At 38.6% G+C, this 20,283-nt stretch overlaps 1 protein-coding gene across 1 annotated transcript in view; it reads left to right on the top strand.

Annotated features, from left to right (window-relative positions):
- Nucleotides 1–15,129, top strand: part of LOC118810153 (CUB and sushi domain-containing protein 1-like) — a 597,007-nt gene extending 581,878 nt beyond the window's left edge. Inside the window, 12 exon segments of the mRNA XM_036573713.1 lie at nt 1,922–2,095; nt 5,308–5,481; nt 5,589–5,662; nt 5,791–5,902; nt 7,329–7,508; nt 9,074–9,136; nt 9,431–9,592; nt 10,166–10,278; nt 10,513–10,600; nt 11,397–11,529; nt 11,879–11,941; nt 14,632–15,129. Of these exon segments, the coding sequence (XP_036429606.1) occupies nt 1,922–2,095; nt 5,308–5,481; nt 5,589–5,662; nt 5,791–5,902; nt 7,329–7,508; nt 9,074–9,136; nt 9,431–9,592; nt 10,166–10,278; nt 10,513–10,600; nt 11,397–11,529; nt 11,879–11,941; nt 14,632–14,791 (1,496 nt within the window). The 3' untranslated portion in view covers nt 14,792–15,129.
- The last annotated feature ends 5,154 nt before the right edge of the window (nt 15,130–20,283 follow it).

The raw sequence follows: 20,283 nt of genomic DNA on the forward strand, positions 1-20,283 counted from the left end.
GTGATTTGATGTGAAACAGTTCATTGTAGAGAAACTTACTTCTTTACAGTGGTGGTGATAGGAACCAGGGGTCACAATGTCTACAGCAAAGACATAGTCATTTTATTTACCATCCAAAACAACCAGTGAACCTACGCGTGTCTTCTGAGATTTTATATGTAACATAGTTAATGATAAAATAGTGGCAAGTTTTCTTTGGGGCTGTGTTGTCTTACAGTCCCTTTTTGGATGAATGCATTAAAGAATAGGTTCCTAACTTTGGTCCTAGAGTACGAGCTGCCCTGCACGAGTTGGATCAGGTGTTTTGGGAGCAAACACTAAAATGTGCAGGGCAGGGGCTGTTGCAGGAAATTTGAAAACTATCATTAAACACTGTCTCAGGCATCAGGCAGTATATTCATAACCATTTCATGTAATAACTTTCTATAAAGGAGCTTTTAGAGGCATTAAATGCTACAGACGTCTGGTTCCTATCACCACCACTGTAAACAACTTTAACTCGGACAGTTTCTCTAGAACAGAGCGTTTCACATCAAACCACTCTGAATGACATCTTAACCATTCAGTTATACAGAATTTTTTAAAAAATTGTTGGAATTCCCCTTTAAGGGACAAGTGAAAACCTAAAGGGCCATCTCACAAGCATGTTTAGTGAGAGCAGTGCTGTAGGTCACTAATCTAGTGAATGTTTTTACGGCAGTTATGTTTTTATTTCCTGGGTTTTTTTTAAATAGAAATAAGTGTAGGTTTATTTAACTTATCAATATATAATTATCGCATGACCATTTTTCCAACCTGTCTTTAACTTTAATCAGGCTGTGCTTTTAAGACCTGTATTTTTACATAAGCTCTGTTCTGATTGGATGTCCTGTATTGTGCCTTGTTCAAAATGCATTTGAAACACTCCTTATAACGTCAGTGCGATTGGGTGGGAGTTAAACTGCTGTAATTTTAAAAAGTGGATATATGCAAATACATTGGTTTTATATAAATGCATGACAAAAATAATTTATTCAAAATAGGCTGTTTTTGCAGCTTAATTTCCACATGTGGACCATATTGACTGAGAAGTGAACAGTGTTTGCGCATTGCATTAAATTCTTTTATAGTATCTCAAAGAAGAAGCAGCAAGGAAAATACATTTTTCCAGGTTATTGGCCCTTTAAGGCCAAAAAAGATGTTTAATGCAAACAGCCACTGGTTGTAAGCCCTGTGTGACATCATCCAGCGTTCCTGCTGTTTCTGCTTGTGTTCGGGTGTAGGGCGTGACGATGCAATCAGAAAAAAAAGTGCCAGGAGAACCGTTTAAAGTCTAAATATCACAATGGCATACCGGAGTCGCTGGCATCCCCACATCAAAAGCCTTTCTGATGTTTTGATCTTGTTTTGAGTTCTGTCTGCGGCGTTTCAGCCCCCCTTTCCTGCAGCGAGCGGGATTATTCACTTACAAACACTGAAGGGATGTTACCTGTGAAACGTAAGATCTCCGCTATCAGATGTCAGCCTCGAATCGCATCAAGCGGCCAGCATGCGCAGCTAGCAAGCACAATCTGGTCTCTTAAGAACCTGGCATAGACTATTTTGGAACTTTTTTTTTGCAGTGCAGCATGAGAAATACAGTGCATGCTCTGTGCGAGCGGTGGATTGAGGCAGTAATTCCAGCTAATCATCTCTTTCTATCCCCTTTTGATTCAAAAGCACACATGCCCTCCCTCCTTGCAAATGGAGCGTAATGATCAAGGAAGAAAATGGCAAATAAATAGCTCTAAGGCTCTTACGTTAGCAGAGCGTTTCTATTTAGACCCGTTGCTCTCAGAATCTGAGAGGAGGTCTGAGGTTGCTGTTGGAATTATATCTTCAGGTCGTGATGATAATGACAGTGATGACGATGATGATGATGATTATGTATTTATGCCTGCAGTCATCATGTGCGGCCAGCCCCCCGCCATTCGCTATGGAAAAGTGGAGGGTTCTGATCTACAGTGGGGCTCCAGTGTGGCCTACAGCTGCTTCGATGGCTATCAGCTCTCCTCTCCAGGAATAGCCACATGCGAGGGGAATGGGACGTGGCGTGGCGACATCCCTCAGTGTCTGCGTGAGTTTAATGGATTAATGCTTTACCACAAGCAAGCACAAACACAACAAACACAATGGTGGTGTTGTTTTTTTGCGTGTTTTAGAAATTGAGAACAAGGCATCCTCTTAAATTGTAAGAGCTGTAAGTCGTTCTTTGATTTCAAACAGTGGGATTTCAGCAAAGCTTTAGAAGTAGCAACAAAGCTTGTAGACAGAGTACTTTCATTGTATGCTTCAGTAGCTAAACTTCCATTCAAAGGGTTTTTAGGAAAATTGTTTTTTTTTTTAGTGCTTTGAATCGTTTTTTTGCCGACGAGATGTTTGCTATGGAAACAGAAATTGTCAGTAATATTTCATAAATGTAGACAAATTTAGTGTGATGCGTACAGATTTCCTTCATGTGCCTCTTACAGCAAACCTGTGGCGTAAGTTTCATTTCATTTTTGGGGCGACCCTTTGCTTAGCCTTTGATGCTCAAAAAAGTTCTAAAATTAGCTTCTTTTAATGCAATTCCATATACACACACAGATCTCTGATCTCTCTAACACAGATTAGTGTAGCCCTTTGAGGGCAGAGAGAGAGAGAAGCATGATGATGAGACTAGAATGTTCTTTATCTGAAGACTAGACACTATGGTCCAAAGCCGGACTCCTGGCAACCCTAGTTAGGCATAAAGTTGTTTGTAAAAGTTTGAACACCCTATTTAAATCACATTTGTGAAAATTTAAATATAAATCTGAAACATTTGAAATTCCTAGGTGAAAATAAGGTGAACACATAAGTTAAGTTATAGTTAAGTTGGTTAACACATTCTTTACAGGGAATAAACTTAAACATAGCATTTTTCTGCTAATTTAGTGCACAATTTCTATTTATTTGAGTTTAACATATTGGAAAAAGTAAAACATAAAATGTAAAATATGCCATTACTTTTGCACAGGCAACAGTTTTTTTTTTTTTTTTTCTGCAGTATGTTAAATTCAGCAAATAAAGTATGTTCTCTGTAGAGGATGTGTTGTCTTACTTTCACTTTCAGAAAATAAGCATCATGTCATTCGGCCAAGGACTCCCAAACATTTACATATGACTGTATATTACAGCCATGAAGAACAAGATTAAAATAATATAGAAGTCAATTCTGTGACCTCGAAATGCTCAAACTTTTGCATATGGGTGTACGTCGGTTTCATGCTAACACAGGGCTACATCTTCAGATGTAGAAGCGTTGTTCTAGGTGTGAAGAAGCAAATCAATCAGTAGGACTTACTAGAGTAGTTAGCTAGCTGTCACTAACAAGCAAGTCCAGAAGCAATGAAAATGACAAACTATCATGTTGGCACATACCTCATGTAGAAGATGACGAGTCCTTGTCAGTATCCAACTTGACATTTGTGAGCTCTTATTCACTCATCTGAAGAGGCAGCTTAAGTGGCTAATAGCTAATCCCACACGAAAACCTACTTGGCTGTTTGTGAATGATAAAACACGTTTCTCTGCCTGACGCTGTATTTTTGTGCAACATCGGTGCTGCCATCTAGAAATGTGAGCATACAGCCATACATTTTCTTTACTATGTATTTATTTATTTATTGTGTTTTTGTTTTTGTTTTTGGTTTTTTTTTTGGCCGTTGTTTTCTTTCTCTGTGATTAACCGGATATATGTTCATCTCCTACATATTGCTGCTGTTGGAACAAAACCTTGTATCTCTAAAAAGGTAACTTTACAGGGCAAGGAAAAACATTCTTAAGTTTTAATGGAAGAAAATGGGAAAATAGTTTTTTCCAAGTAATTTTGGACCATTTCTATTGGTCTGTTCATCATGAAATTTTGATACAACATAAAGGGCAACTGCCTTTTTCAAATAATTTAAAAAAATTAAAAAAACAACAAGAATGGAGATACAAGGTTTTGTCCTGACAGCAGTGATATATTAGAGTATGAAAATTGGTCTGAATGCTCATCTCTAGTGACTACATGGAAATAGTTTGCACGTTTTGTTGTATTTTTGGACCTGTTCAGAGGGATGTTGGTTGTGTTATAGGGTTGCAGCCTGTGACAAGTCACAAAACTGTTTTGACGTTTTCGATACTAGGGTTGACATAACACAAATATATCCTTTAGCCAGCTCTTACTGTCTACATGTTCCACAAGGTATACAAGGCATACAGCCCAAATCTGTTGCTAAAGCCCGCAGGTTTTGATTGTAAGTCTTTGACACAGTGTCAGAGGTAATATTAAAAATCCATGTTAAAAGTGCGGAGGAAACTTCAAGCCCTGAAACTGTTGTTGTTTGCTGCCTTCAGGAGCGAGCAGCAGCCAAACCTCCAATAGTTCCTACAGCAGTAACAACCCAGCAAGCAATTCTGCCTCCATAAAAACAAGTGGGCAACACAGCAACATGACAGACAGCACAAGAATAAGAGTTGAGCCTGTACTGGGCTATTTCTACTTATTTTGCGATGTTTGTGATTGACACCGCATATATACAGTGCTTTCCAGAAATATTGACCCCTGGTAAGACTGAGAAATAAAAGGCTCTGATGAAATAGCAGCTGAGGTAAAATTATTCAAAGAAAAAAAACAAATTGCTATACATTTTTTTTTTTCCAAAAACACATATGCCATTGTGTGGACAGTTCGAGTACACTACCATTCACAAGTTTGGAATGACTGTGTTCAACAATTTGTAACTGGGTTTGTTGCAGGTACATGTGAATATAAAACTATAAAAATGTTAGATGTGTCCAGAATGATAAACTGAGCTGCATGATGAAACTGCAAAACATTGAGGAAAAACGTCCAGAATGCCTCATATTTGTGGTGATCAGATCTCAAGGCAGATAACATGTTGAAGAATTACTGTAGACAATAACAGTATGAATATTTTAACATTTAATTGCTTATTCATGCCCCTCATTACAAAAAAATGGACCAATAAAATAGTCTAAAATTATTTGGAAAAAATCTTCCATTACAATTTAAGAATGTTTTTCTTTCCCCTGTAAAGTAACCATTTGTATAAGGTGTTGTTCAGCCTGTGATCATCGCTGTACAAAAAGAAATGTATTTCCATTTTTATCACACACACAGCAGCTGTCCTTCACATTGTGTGCAAATGTTATGATGAATGGACTGAATGGAATGAAAAATTGCTTGGAATAAAACGCTTTTACATTACATTACTTAATTATCTCATGCACTGAGTGTCCTTCACGTTGTGTCCTGTACAGCTGTGTTATGTGGGGACCCCGGCACCCCTGCAGAGGGCTACAGAGAGGGGATCCAGTTTACATACAAGTCGGAGGTGGCGTTCTACTGCCGCTCACCTTTCCTGCTGGTGGGCTCCCCCAGGCGAGTTTGTCAGGAGGACGGCTCCTGGACCGGAATCCAGCCCTCCTGCATCGGTGCGTATATATCAGCGTTCCGACAGTGGTAAACAGATTACCAACCCTTTAATCACCTGAGGCTTGTAGTTCTAGGATAGTGATTAACATGTAACGTGTAATTGTAGATCCAGCATATAATGCGTGTAAAGATCCCGGAACCCCTGCGTATGGAATCCCACTGCAGGCTCAGGGATTTGAGGTAAAGAGTTTGAGTTTTTGAAAAGTTTTATTAAAAATTTGAACCAGAGGGGTCTAAACTCACAGTTATAGTTTATATGTGTTTGTATTTGTTTCTAATGTCCCTCAATGTTTTTTATGTTTTTTTAGGTGGGGAGCAAAGTTTTCTTCAGATGCCGAAAAAATTATCACATTCTAGGGTCAACTACAAGGACGTGCCTGGAAAATCTGACCTGGAGTGGCATGCAGCCTGAGTGTGTTGGTAAGAAAGCATTCAGAACACACCAAGTGACTGTTATGTGGTTAGTCTGTGTAGGGCCATGCTCAGGAGGTCAGTTTAAAAAAGGGCAACCTGAACATGAATTAAACTTACAAGTACAATATACAGCATATTGCAAACATTATCAAGATGAGTCTAATCAGAGCAATCATAGTGCTGAGATTTTCTGAAGACAGCCTGAAATATCAACATTACTGCCTGAGCAGGGATGTGAACCCTCGTCACCTTTGACGAGCTTTGTTACCCACTATGCTGTCTAATTTCCATGAACCAATGAGTTCTAACTTTTTTTAAGAGCTCCATGGAGCCTCACATAAATCTTTTTTACAAAATAATGTTTAGCAAGTTATTAATGCCCCTCACTGCCAAAATTATTTTTGTTTTTTGTTCTAAATAACCACATTATTTCCACAACATGCAGGATTTTCAGCACTGTAGTGATGGGGTTGGTGTAACTGAGGGGGCTGGTACTGCACCAAGACAGCTGAAGTTTGTGGGACTCAAGCCAATCCACTAGCTTTAATCCCAGGCCTGCTATGCTAACTGACTACTATGAACCAGAAATAAAGAATGACCATATTAAAACACAGTCAGTGACAGATATGAAGCAAGGGAGGGAGAGATGGAGAAAGTGTTGCGAGTTCGTGTTCATTTTTGGGTTCAAGACACACTGGCCAGCCCAAAGGCATGTCATCACATTTTTCATAGAGCATGAGAAAAAGCATCTCTGAGTGTAGAGGACGTCTAGAGGAAAAGACAGCCTGGATGGCAGTAGCTGGGTCAGTTGCTAATGCAATTTTTTGATTTATTCTAATCCTTTGTTTGTAAATGTTCTCCGAAGGGGTGTCATGTACTTGAGCTGAAACCCCTTTACGTCTTTCCAAGTGATTATGTCCTAAAGCTCTACATATAGACTTAACTGCAGAAAAAACACAGAAACAGAAACAGCAAGGGCCCGTTTCAGATGGAAATGATCGCTTGCAGTGGCTGATTTCCAAAAGGACAAAAGTGGGGATTGCTGGCCTCAGCAGAAAGAATTAAAGTTAGGCAAGTTTAAGCCGCTTGTACTTGGGTTGTAAATCTGTGGGCGAGTTTGACAGCCCACTCCGTGAAATCCTCGGGGCTCCTCACTCATATAAAGCGCCTTCACTGTCTGAGCCCAAGAGCGTGAAGACACAAGTCGACTAACGGCGAGGTGTGAAGACCCGGTTCATATATTATGTAAGGTAGCAGCACTTAAGGCATGTTCCAGAACTTTTCCCTACAATGGCGCAGCTCCGTTCGCGGCCCGTGAAGTATTACTTTGTGTGGGAGTCGGCCGGCTGTGCGTCGATCAGAAAGCCTCAGTGTCGTGCCCTTCCCCAGCTTATTCTCTCTATATTCTTTTCTTGTTCCTCCTTCTGCATAGCACACGCCTGCCGGCAGCCCGAGACACCATCTCATGTGGATGTGAGGGCCATTGACCTGCCGACGCTGGGCTACACCCTCATGTACACGTGCCAGGATGGCTTCTTTCTGGCCGGTGGATCCGAGCACCGGACGTGCAGGCCAGATGGCAGGTGGTCAGGCAAACCTCCCGTCTGCAAAGGTACTGACCTTTACCTGTGCCGTGAGAATCGGCTGGATGTTCAGTGTAATAGAAACGTTAACCCATGAACTACAGCTGAAAAGAGTATCCAGTGATTTACTGGGTGCTCAAATGGCTTTCTGACAGTGTGCTTCAGTGCCCATGCCTACTTAACCTTTAGAAGTCTTAAGGTATTATCACTGTTTTACTGTACTATTTAAATGTATAATCTAATTGCTATACTATTTCAGTGTAATTTACGTAAGTAATTACCTAGTTAATTACGCAGTGAATTATACTTACAGTCAATTTATATATAGTATATATATATAGTGAAGAAAAAATGGCCTTTTTATCCGCTTATCTGTTTTTGGCAACAGTATGTAAAAATATTATCTGGGTCTCTAAAAAAAATGATATATTTTCTCAAAATATTGTCTTAGTATCTCTTATTTTCTCAAAATTTGACTTTATATGTCAAAATAATGAGCTGTTAAATTTCAGATAGAAAGATTTTGATATATCAAGACAATAAACTATTTCAAGATACTAAGCCTATATCTTTAGAAAATTTGTCAACATTTTGAGGAAATAAGTGATTATTTTGAGATACTATGTAAATGTTCAGAGAGAATGTTTTTTTGAAAAAATAAGTCAGTATTTTGAGGTACTAAATCAATATTTTGAGAAAATATGTCATTATTTTTAGATACTACTATAATGTTTTGACAAAATAACACATTTTTTCAAGATACAAAGTCAACATTGTGAGAAAAAAAAGTTTTTATTTTAAGTTACTTCGTCGACATTTAGACATACTGCTGCCAGAAATTATGGTCAGAGAGGCCATTAGGTAGTTATAATTTTCTGGATTGTTATTTTAGGATAACGAGTTAATTATCTTGTAATCTTAAGTTATCAAAGTTGTTATCTTGAAGTTAATTATCTTATAATCTCAAGATAATTATCTCAAGAAGTTATAATTAACTTGATAACTGTCCAGAAAATTATAGCAATAGCTCATGGCCTCTTTCTGACTTTTGTAAGAAACAGAGAAGGAGATTTTTTTTTTCTCATCTACATGGTGGTTATGGGCTTCCATAACAAATGGCAAAATTTTAAAGGATATGTTTTTCTGTTTGTTTAACAAGACAAGTGCACACAACATTTTGTTTAATTTAAATCATAATACCTACTACTACTACAGTACTACATAATACTACTACTACTACACTATGATCTGAGTTAATATCTAAAGTAGACTGGAATAGAGTTCTGGACCCACTGACAGGTCCTCAGGGTTAAAGAGGTTAAAACTGACTTTGCTTTTAAGCATTGCTTGCATTAGGAATACATTACATATAAACTTCATCCAGTAGGCTGACGAAACCCTATACGGTCTTGACCGCTGCAGCAGCATATGATATGACACATTCAGGAATGCTAATGAATCATTCTATGAGGAAAAAATATGAATTTAACAAGGAAGCTTTAAATAATAGTCATTATCCATGTTCATGCATGTAAGGAGTGTCAGAGCGCACCTGCAAAATGTCAACTTATCAATTATTTGTCCTGTCTCCTAGTTGGACCCAAAATAAACAGCAAGTCAAAGGGAGACTCAGACGTACAGAAAAACAAGATTCGGGGTACGTAACCTTTTCTGAGCCGTTGCTGTGGCCGCTGTGCCTTCGTTTTCAATTTGCCAAGAAGCTTCCATGTTGAGGTCACCTGACAGACAGTTCTAAAACAGTAGTTCTAAATTAGGCTGAAAAATAGCATAGAATAAATGATAATGCTCATAGCTTGTGATTGTTTGGGGAAACAGTTTGCTCTCTAGTCGTGTACTTACAGCATTGATAAACTGCGCACTAATTCCCACATCATGCATGCTAATGTGCAGTGTTATGTTTGTATTCTAAATTTTATTCACGTCTGTTCAGTTCCCGCGGACGTTTTCTCTTTAAACTCCGGCTGGGCGGGCTTCTATGAGTACCTTGGCAAGAGGCAGGCTGCCACAATAACCGTCAATGCATTCAATGCCACAACAAGCCGAGTCAATGTCACTCTACTGGAGCAAAGCGGAGTGCAGATCAAGCTCTCAGGTAAGTTATTAAACATTTAATAAAGTCTCATCACCTCATATTAAATGCAGTATTGAATGCATAAGCAGTAAACATGACAAATCAGCATTGATGGCTGAGGGCAAATGACAGAGATATGTAAATACCACAGTGTACGTTACACCACCTTTTTAGAGAAGCTATCATTTTTAGAAATGTAACGGAATTCACAGAACCACAGACCAAATATTTAAAAAAATTAACGCAACACATGACTTCTGTATAATAAAACAGTATTTTGTCTTTGACCACAAGAAGAAGCATTGTTTTGGATGCCTTCTATAATAAAGAATGGAAAGAAAGTGACAATAATAATTGTTATTCATCACCAGTTTCTACTGTGATATTTGACTGATTCTGAACCCATTAATTTTACAACAAAATGATTCCAGTTGAGCGTGTTTCCTGCCAAACATGTTTCTTTACATTTTTCTTGTCTTGTTTATTGAGCCGGGCTTCATTTGAATTTAGACCGTTTTAATTTTGGCGTCGAGATAAGTGTTAAAATTGCATTTAGTAGTGAAAATTGAGAGTCTTATTGTTCACTTTGCACAGGAACGTACAAGAAAGAGGAAAATCATCTGTTACTGAAGGTCTACCAGATAAGAGGCCCAACAGAGCAGTATTTCAGTAAATTCAAAAATGACAACTGGGCAATGGATGGATATGTGAGTACCACACAGTTATGCTAGCTTTTTTGCAGAAGCTGTTATTTTTAAAACAGTACTGGGCCTCACAACACCTACACAAAAAAAACGTGACTGATAGAAAAAAATCCTGTGAACATTCTTGTGACGGGCCTTGAATCTTGAAACAGAATAGTCACTCATCCATGGGCTTGCATAAATAAAGGTTGTTGTATTTGATTACTATTTTCTGCCTTTTCTCTTTTTTAAATCCAGGTGACAGCAGAGTCTGAGAAGAAAATGTTTGTTTACCAAGGTCATATCCACAGTAAAGATTTTGGGAAGTTTCAGCTGACAAGACAAGGTACAATGATACCTGCATGCACTTTTGTTTTTGTTTTATTTAATGAAAATTGCCCATATTTATCAAACCCAAGTCTCTTACGGGTCAAAAGAGCTGATCTGTGTGAGCTATCAGGCCTTGTCCCCTGAAATGTTTCTTAAATATATTTCAAATAGTGTAAAATTGTTGCTGTTGTAACAAAATTTTGTCTTTTGAAAAAAGAATTTATGAGAGAAGAAAAGAGCACTCATACCTCATGCCAGATCATTTCTATTGATCTATGCATTGTACAAAGGGTGGTTTACAATAGAAAGGAATTTGAGTATTTAAAGGGCCCACATCATAGAAAACTGAACTTTCTCACCCTTTTAGAAAAAAAGTATGTGCACATTAACAATGTTTTAATCTGTACTGTTTACTCCATAAATAGAAACTATTTTTTTTATGATGTCACATTGACATATAACCACCTATTCAGTCTACAGCAGCTTACCCCACCCATTCACACTGAAGTTACAAGTTGCAATGAGGTGCAATACAGGACAGTCAATCAGAACAGAGCTCATTTACATACATCAATCATAAAGACACAGTAACAAAAACTGCCTGTTTAATTCTAAGGGATAGATATAGGTTGGAAAATAGTCATGTAAAAATGAATAAAATTAATTGCTTTTGATACATAAAAGCACATAAGAATAAAATACAATAAAATTGCAGGATATAGGTCTTTAATTTAGAACTTTGGATCTAGCTGGTATAGTTATGTTTAACTTTGTGCTAATTGCTCACACATTTTCTCCCATTACAATTACAGGTCTTATCACAACAGATTTGGATTCTTCCAATCCTTACTATGGCACAAACAGCAGCTCAGTGGCGGCTGCTATACTGGTGCCGTTCTTTGCTCTCATTCTGTCAGGATTTGCTTTTTACCTCTACAAACACAGGTAAGCCCCTCAGAGAGCACACCCTGCTTTAGCCATGACGTTCTGTCCATTGTTGGATGTTGATTTGCATTTGTCTCGCTGCAGTTATGGGGAAACTCCTGTGCCCACTCAGTAAATGTGGCTGATTAGCAGCAAGATTGATTAGAAGTAAAGTTGATACATTTCACATTTTAAACTGTGGCATTGTTTGTGTAAAAATTTTCAAAAAAAGGAAAAAAGTATGAAGAGCATTGGAGTTTTCCTAAGTTTACCAAAGCAAGCAACAGACGAATGTGACATGCAGTTAAAAAAAATCTGTCATGATGGGTGACAATTGCCCAATTATTAAAACAAATAAAAAAATTGGCAGGGTACTATCACAAGAGACAGATGACAATGAGAGACCCAAAGACGTAATCAGGGCCGGCTCCAGGTAAGACCCCAGAAGCTAAATCACTAGGCAACGAGCCCTCTGCTGCCACATCACCATCGTCTCCTTTTCTTTTTGCTCATCTCGTCAGAGTGAGAGGAGGATGCACGATGTGTGTGGGGAGGGGGGTTTGGGTGGTGTTAGGCCTGTCACAGTTATTACATAACCAGCTGTTGTTTGAGATAATCGCAGTTATTTAAGCTGATCACAGTCATTTTCCTCTGTCGTTAGATTCAACAATCACACGTTTACATCAACAAACAGAATATGAGTTGGATGCACCTTCAGGCAAATAAATGTAAAAATAAAACACTTTTATTGATACACATCATTGGTCTAACACAAACAACAAAAGCTCTTCTGTAACACTGTACTGTAGGGCAGTGTTTATAAGGCTACATGACACTTGCATTAGCTCTTCATGATAACTGACATAAACCTACATAAACATTTATCAAAGCATATTCCAGCTGTTGTTGCCTGTTATTGAAGGCTGCTTTTGTCCACTTTGATCTGTTCATCTTTTATTGGTAACACTTTACCGTAGGGTACTGTTCATAAGGCTACATGACAACTGCATAAGCTTGTCATGACAACTGACATAACCCTACATAAATGTTGATGAATGCTTATTCTAGTAGGTGTCATCTGTCGTAAAAGCTAATTTAGCTAACTTTGATCAAAATTGGCACGTTGCGTTTAGTGTTTATAAATATTTCTGTAGGTTTATGTCAGTTGTCATTAAAGACTTGTTTTAACGGTCCATCTACCTTGGTAATGTTTGTTTATTTGAGCTCCAGCTAAGTCGATCCTCAGCTGGACGTTCTCCTCTACCTTCGGTAAAAACCCACAGTCTTACAGAAAGACGGTTTAGCTTAGGGGGTGGGTGATATGGCAAAAAAATAATATAGCAATACTGGGAAAAGTACGTGTTATTATGTTCAGTTTGTCTGAGGTTTGGTGATTTGGAACAGACAAAAATGACCTGAAGTGGCACATTTAAAAACTACAAAGTACAAAGATGTTTAAACATTTCACATACTGCACTGCGCTAAATCCAGTCAAACAGGACTAGATATTCACTCTTTATAACGAAAGCAGTTGGTCAGTGTTCTCTAAGTACTGACTATATCCACAATAAAATTTTGTAACAGTGATGATAAAATATTATTTTGCTCACCTTTTAGCTAGTTTAACTAGTTCTTAGCTACTCTAAATGATCACCCTGCACTGTTAGATGACCACTAAGTGCCCCAGAATGCAAACTAGAATGGTGTGTTTGAGTTAATTACTGAAGGTCTACAGGTCTAAATAATTAAAAATTATTATTTTTTTTTAATATATTGTAACTTTGTTAAAGTAACCCTAGATAGTTAAAATCAACATCATAATTGCTAACTGCAATTATTTATGATAATTGTAAGATAAAAGTTTCTGATCGTGACAGGCCTGGGTGGGGATGGTAATGGGGGGAGCCATGCTACGTTTGTGGTCTTCATCTCTGTCTCTAATTCTACCAACTAAAAGCCATCTTGTTTATTTTCCGTTTATGTAAATGTGCCACCAAAATGTCATGAGTCGTTTTCTTTTTCTTTTTTTTCTTTTTTTTTATTTGGAGTTGAGGGTCTTTGAAGTGTGATACAGCCCTCGCGCTCCAGAGGGGAGGGATTTTGAATTTGGTTCGAGATGCAGGTCATTTATTTAGATTATCGTACAATTTGTGTGTGACCATAAATCATGGCTGCGGCGGGGCAGCTGGGGAAGGGGCTATCAGTTACACTTCTCTAACTTCTACGGATTGGGGAAAGCAGTGACCTTTCCAGAGCGGGATTATTTTAGGCCTTAATTATTAGAGCCGAGAAGAAGAAATTTCTCCCCATCAGGCCTTATGGAGAGAGGCATTATGTCTCTAGCTTGTTTCCTGGCATTTTTTTTAGCTTGTGGTCATGATGGTCATGATGTGTTTTTTTTTGTTTGTTTGTTTGTTTTTTCTGCATGCAGTACATAATAAATGTGCAGTTTTTGGCCAGCAGGCATAATAGCCTCCCACTCACATTGATTCATGCTCCAAAACAGGTTGGCAGTAGTTTGAAAATGGGGTTTGGATGTATATGTTGTTTTTATATGTTAATGGCAACCTGCTCAAACACAGGGGGCTTTCTGCAGTCGCTCAGTTTTACACGGCTTCCTTTATTGGAGGAAGTTCAGCAGGGTCCAGGCTCCCAGTCATCTTTAACATTTAACCTTACCTCATTGCTGTGGAAAGGCTTGGCTGGGCAGTGCAGCATGTTAAATATCTGCTTCAAAAATGCTTGAAATGAGTGCATGCGCGGTCAGCTGGGGCAAAATACTGAAAGAGAAAGAAAGTGAGATAATGAGGTTGGGAGGTTTTTTCTTTTATTTTTTAACTTGGATAGCACACATCTGTCTCTCCCCATCTCTGGACGAGGGCATCATGTCTTTTTATTTATTTTATTTCTTTTTTGTAAGGCTCGATCTAACATTTCTAATGTCTATGTTACTCTTTAAATCATGCAAATATATAAATATATATATATACTTTGGAATGCACTGCTATTTTTGTGAATGTCCTACTTTGGAAGTTGAACTCTTACAGTGTTAAAAAGAGAGAGATAAGCCTCAAGCTTTGGCTTGTTTCCAGTGGTAACATGATCGATCTCTTCCTTTGGCAGAACAAGACCAAAAGTACAGTACAATGGCTACGCAGGGCATGAGAACACAAATGGTCAAGCGTCGTTCGAAAACCCGATGTACGACACCAATATGAAGCCGACGGAGGCCAAAGCCGTGAGGTTCGATACTACGCTCAACACGGTGTGCACAGTAGTATAGCCTTCGTTAGCAGCTCCGGACTGCACCAGCGTGCTCTATTTCTTTTTCACTGAGCGCATTTTGGGAAGTGGGCGTGAACTTTACTCCTCCGCAAGCTCACTCTGATCATTTCCGAACACGGACGGCTATTTCTGTTTTTTTAAAACAACCACAAAAGACAAAAAAGGGTCAAAGATACAAAACTGAACCTTTTTTTATCTGAAACTAAGCTCGCGTGCTGTCTGTGGTCATAACAAGTGACCGGAGCAAGGAACAACACCACTAACAGCACACATAGGATGAAAAGGATTTTTTTTCTATCCTCTCTTTTTTCATGTCGTTCTTCCCCTCCCTTCCAAAAAAAACAAAAAAAAAAACAAAAAAAAACAAAAAACGAACAATCGGGAAGATGTTGAAGTGTCTTTAAAAGCTGCAAAGTTGCTCTGGCCCAGTGTATTTTCTTCAGTGAAGACGAAGGGACAATGAACAGAGCAACTGGACTGTTGTGGCTCAACCACACGTCTCCGACAGAACTGGGGATGTTAGGATTAGCGCAAGACTCTGATCTCTGTGCTGTGGACGAAACGGTCAGCCGCTGTGTTGGAGGGGGAGGAAAAAAAAGAATAAAAAAACTTTATCGCACAAATTTTGCACTAGTATGAGAAGGACATGAACTCAAATGAACACAGAAAAAAAGAAATAATATACAGGGTTTCCGACCATATGTATATAAACATATAATTCCATATCCATAAAGAGCATGATGTCATGCTATGTCTATCAAGAGAGAGTCTGATTATATTTTCGAAATTAGCTCTGCAAATAAAGTTCTGTTTATGTTTACATGAGACCTATCTGAAAGGTTATAAGGACACACTTTAAAGCTTTGAAACTGTTCTTTTAAGCCAGCCATTCCATTTTTATTTCTCTTCATTCCCTTTCCCTCCCGAAGCACGTTTGACGCGGACGCTACCGTCTACTCGCTGATCTAATCGGAAAGAAATGTCTGGTCAAGCGCTTTGACAAGTCTAGACGTGAAGCGTTTTTTATTTTTTTCCACTGAATATTTAGACACTCATTGTTCAGCTTTCATGTTCATTTACACCTTATTTCTTCTTCCATTTTTCCTTCTGCTTGATCTCATCCCACTTTGCTTACAGTGTATCAAATACCTCTTGTGCGGAAGGATAGATTTTTTTTTTTTATTGTGCGAATCTTTATTTTGAAGAATGCTGCACTTACGTTGAATCACTGTTTTTCTGTTGATCTGTCGGTAATCACGTGTTCTAGGCCATCGTCTGATGCCTTTATGAGATTTTCCAAGTTAATTCTGTTTTTGTCATCTTTCCCCTTTTGTTCCACTTTGACTTGTCCTGTATCTCCCCACACAGTTCTCTGAGATACAGAAGCACTGAGATGAAGATGAAACATCCTCTCGAAGAAACACTGCCTTATTAGAGATTCGTAAGCATGACGGGGCCGTTACGATTCCCAATGACATGTATCATCACCTAGTTAAAGAGTCTAGGGCTTCTTGGGTGCATATTCACTGTGATTTTAATCATCAGTTTGCTGGGTTTTTCTGACCATGCTGGTAAACAGTGCATGTACTCAGTGTAAATGCTCACTTTTTTTTTTAATTCTGTAAACTACCTGATCCCAGTTTTGTTTTTCTTAAAAAAAAAGAATATGCTGTCATACGCACTGGCGCTTCAACACGTCACTGGCTCAGCATCCAATGTACGCGACGCCACTGTAACATGTTTGCTTCTGAATATCACTGATTTTCGAACAGATTGTAAAGAATCTTGAGGAGTGTTGTCACACCATTGTGTAAAACCCCAGACATTTGCTTTATCTCGACGCAGTGTTCCTAAAACGCTCTACAGTCAAATCCCTCTGCCAGACAGAACCGTGTTTATGCACAAGTTATGCACTGTTCGTGCTGTGATGGACTGGTCAGGTTAAAGTGAGCCACTTCTAATGGTCTTTGGTTCTGTCCCCCTCAAACTGCGAGCGCCATCTTACAACAACCTAGATAATCCACATCTTGCCTTTCTCCAGGCTTGCTGCAATAATGTCGACTTTTCTTTTTCCCTTCCATTTCCCCACCTCTGTAAAATAGTTTACCAACTTGACAAGCTGTAAAACTGCGTTCAGACCACCAGTCACGCTCTTTACTCACTCACATCATTCTATCATGTGCTGCTGACTTGAAGTAGGTGCAAAAGAAAATTGTTTTTGTACAGAAATATATTTTTTATGAAGAATTTGTAAAATTATTAAATATGCTGTACTTTTTTGATTAAATGTAGGTAAAATTGTTAAAAATAAATGTTTTTACTGTATAAAATGTAAATTAATGGTTTATCTACCTATAAGTATATATCTATGGTTGAAACATTTTCCAGCAAATGTCAGTATGTACGAGCTTTTATGGCATATCCCGCTCGTATGTGTTCTTTGACGTGAGAGAAAATGATGAACCTTAGAGAACTGTACTACAGATTGTTAAAAGACACATATTTTGAGAAATATTATTTCAGATAAATATTAAAGTATTTTAAAATATAGATTCACTTTTCTTTCCATTCCACTATGTGCTCTTCCAGGGAAGAACAATACAGGTAAGTAATGGCCAGGTGCTGCTAATAACGTATTTTACCAGAACTCTCCAATCTAATACAGACAAATTCAGATGGAAAAATGTATTTATTATCATAAACTATGTAATCTGGAAGTAATTAACAGTGATGTTTTTGTCATTTTTGATGTTTCTTTTGGCTCTGTTCTTGAGCACATCAGAAACTGTGAAGCTAAAGTGCACACTGCCAGCCTTAACTCAATGATACGCACGTCCATTTTGGCTCAGCTATCTAGGAATTATAGAATTACAGCCCTTTTTATACATAAACCTCTAGGGATGCACAGAAAAGAAAGCCCAAACTGAAACCAAAATTAAGACACACCTGGCTGAAAACTGAAACCAAAGTTTTTTTGTTGTTTTTTTGCTCTTGTATTTATGGGCGGCATGGTGGCACACTGGAGTCTGGGTTTGATTCCCCAGCCAGGGTTCGTTCTGTGTGGAGTCTGCGTGTTCTCCCTGTGTCTCTGTGGGTTTCCTCTGGGTGCTCTGGTTTCCTCCCACAGTCCAAAGACTGGTCTTTGGCGAATTGGAGATGCTAAATTGCCCCTAGGTGTGAATGTGTGTGTCAGTGTGCATGTCTGTGTGTCTGCCCTGTGATGGACTGGTGGCCTGTTCAGGCTGTTTCCTGCCTTCTGCCTAATGACCACTGGGATAGGCTCCACAACCCAGAAGAATAAGCAGCTTAGATAATGTGTGTGTGTGTGTGTTCTGTTTATGCTTTGGACTAAATATACTAAACATAAAAATATGATATAATAAAGAAAATACTCTTTTGTTCTTGATCAAATCTGCAAATCTAAAAACTAAAAGTATTACAGTATGTAGGCCATAGTATGTGTCTGTGAAATCCAGCATTCAACAGAAAACGGTCATCCAAGGCAATGAATCCCATAATTTTTGGATGTTTTATTGTCTTTTCAAGTCCTGTGGCTACAGATGTGGTTGTGCTAGTAGTGGATTACCTCTCTGCCTCTGTTGTTTTGCTATATTATGCATATCGAGGTGGATGTTGTTTTGTCAAGTGATGTCAAACCACTTTGAACCAAAATTTTCTTTTTTCTCTTTCAGTCGGAAAAGTGGCACCTGTGACGGTTTTTGTCCAAAATGTTTCAATGGCCAAAATTTTGCTGTATCCCTATAATTCTTCCATTTTTGTGGATGAAAAGTATTCAGACAGTAGGTTACTCAACTGTTAATTGAACAGCTGCATGTTGCTGTATCAATAGTTCATGCACAAGAAAGTGAACAGAAAGTTTACATCTGGGGTCTGTTGCGGTCATCTCACAAAACTCAAAAAAGATCTAATGCCAGTAAAGCAGATCATGATGAGGCTGAAAGATCAGAATAATCAGAAAACGGTTCAGAACATTAAAAATGTCAAAGTCTGTTGTTTAAATGCACCAGCAGTGCTTGGAAGACTACAGCAGTGGATGACCAAAGAATACTTTCAGAAACTTTAACAGATCAAGAACGGTATCCAGGATGTAGGCACAGATGTGTCGAAGACTAGCAGAAAGAGAAGAACACACCCGCACGACTTCAGAGGGTTCATCACAAGATGAAAACCACTGGGAAGCTTCAGGAACGGAAAGGCCAGGTTACAGTTTGCTGAAAAGTACATAAGAAGCCTGTAGAGTTCTCAGACAAAGTCTTATGAGTTGCATTCCAAAACTAGGCTGCAGTCTTGGTGGGCTGCATTCCTAGAGCGCTATGTCATTCAAGGCTGTGCCCATCAGAAGAATTCTTCAAACACGGCAGTGAAATGCAGCCTACATTCTGACCGTTTTCGAGGATGGTACTGAAGTGTCCTTCACAGTCTTCTGTCCACCGTAATTCTGACCCGAAAAAAGTTCAAGAGAAACACTGAAAGGTGAAACAGCTGCATCTGCAGAATGTGTTCAAAAGTAAGTGGTTAATATAAATTGAATTCCAAAAGCTTGTAAATGGTGAAGTTGATATTTTAATTAAAGGTAGCATGTGTTTGTAAGAAGGCCTGGCTATACTTAGCTCATTGGATCGCCAATACTAACAGTAAAAGCTTTATACAAGTTGTTCATATTGTTTTAAAAGGCCAGTAAAATATACAGTATATACAAACTGTTTTAGAGGGTGTAAATTGAATGCAGGGAGTGAAATGCACCTGATTTCAGAGTTGAACAGTTTTTAGCTTGCAAAATAGCATTTTATTACAAACGAATGTCTTGCTTGCTAGCTTTCTGTCATTCACATCAACAGTGTTTTCTCAAATTTCAAATTCTCCTACAGCAGCGCGGCCAGTGGCGGGATGCCACATAGGCTCTCCTTCAAGTGTCAGTCATCCTGGCAAACTCTCAGAGTTCAAGCAGAGTTCCTGGAGGGGCACGCCGCCTCTTTCGCCTCCCTCCAGCTGGCGCTCTGCTACGGAGCCTCGCTGCACTGCTTCTTCCACCGTCTCCACTACCGGTCCTCATCCTGCCACTTCTTCTGCAGTCTCTGGCTGGGCTCAGTTTTCTCTGCCGTTCGTCTTTGACCTTTGGTGCCTTTGAAGCAACATTCCTCTACAGGCTGTTAGGGGGTGCAGTCCCACTTCTGACACCAGTGTAGTGTGGTGTAGTGTGTGTGTGTGTGTGTGTGTGTGTGTGTGTGTGTGTGTGTGTATATATATATATATATATATATATATATATATATATATATATGTGTGTATATATATATATGTATATATATATATATATATATATATAATTCACTCTTAAAAATCGCTTTATAATTGGTATATAACTTTTACATTATGTGGGGGTCTTTACGACATAAGAAAGGTTCTTCACATTCACACATTTCATTGAAGAACCATCCATTGAAAAATTCTCTACCAGATATATTTTTT

Source organism: Colossoma macropomum, unplaced genomic scaffold (assembly GCF_904425465.1).
Source record: "Colossoma macropomum unplaced genomic scaffold, Colossoma_macropomum, whole genome shotgun sequence".
Taxonomy (NCBI): domain Eukaryota; kingdom Metazoa; phylum Chordata; class Actinopteri; order Characiformes; family Serrasalmidae; genus Colossoma; species Colossoma macropomum.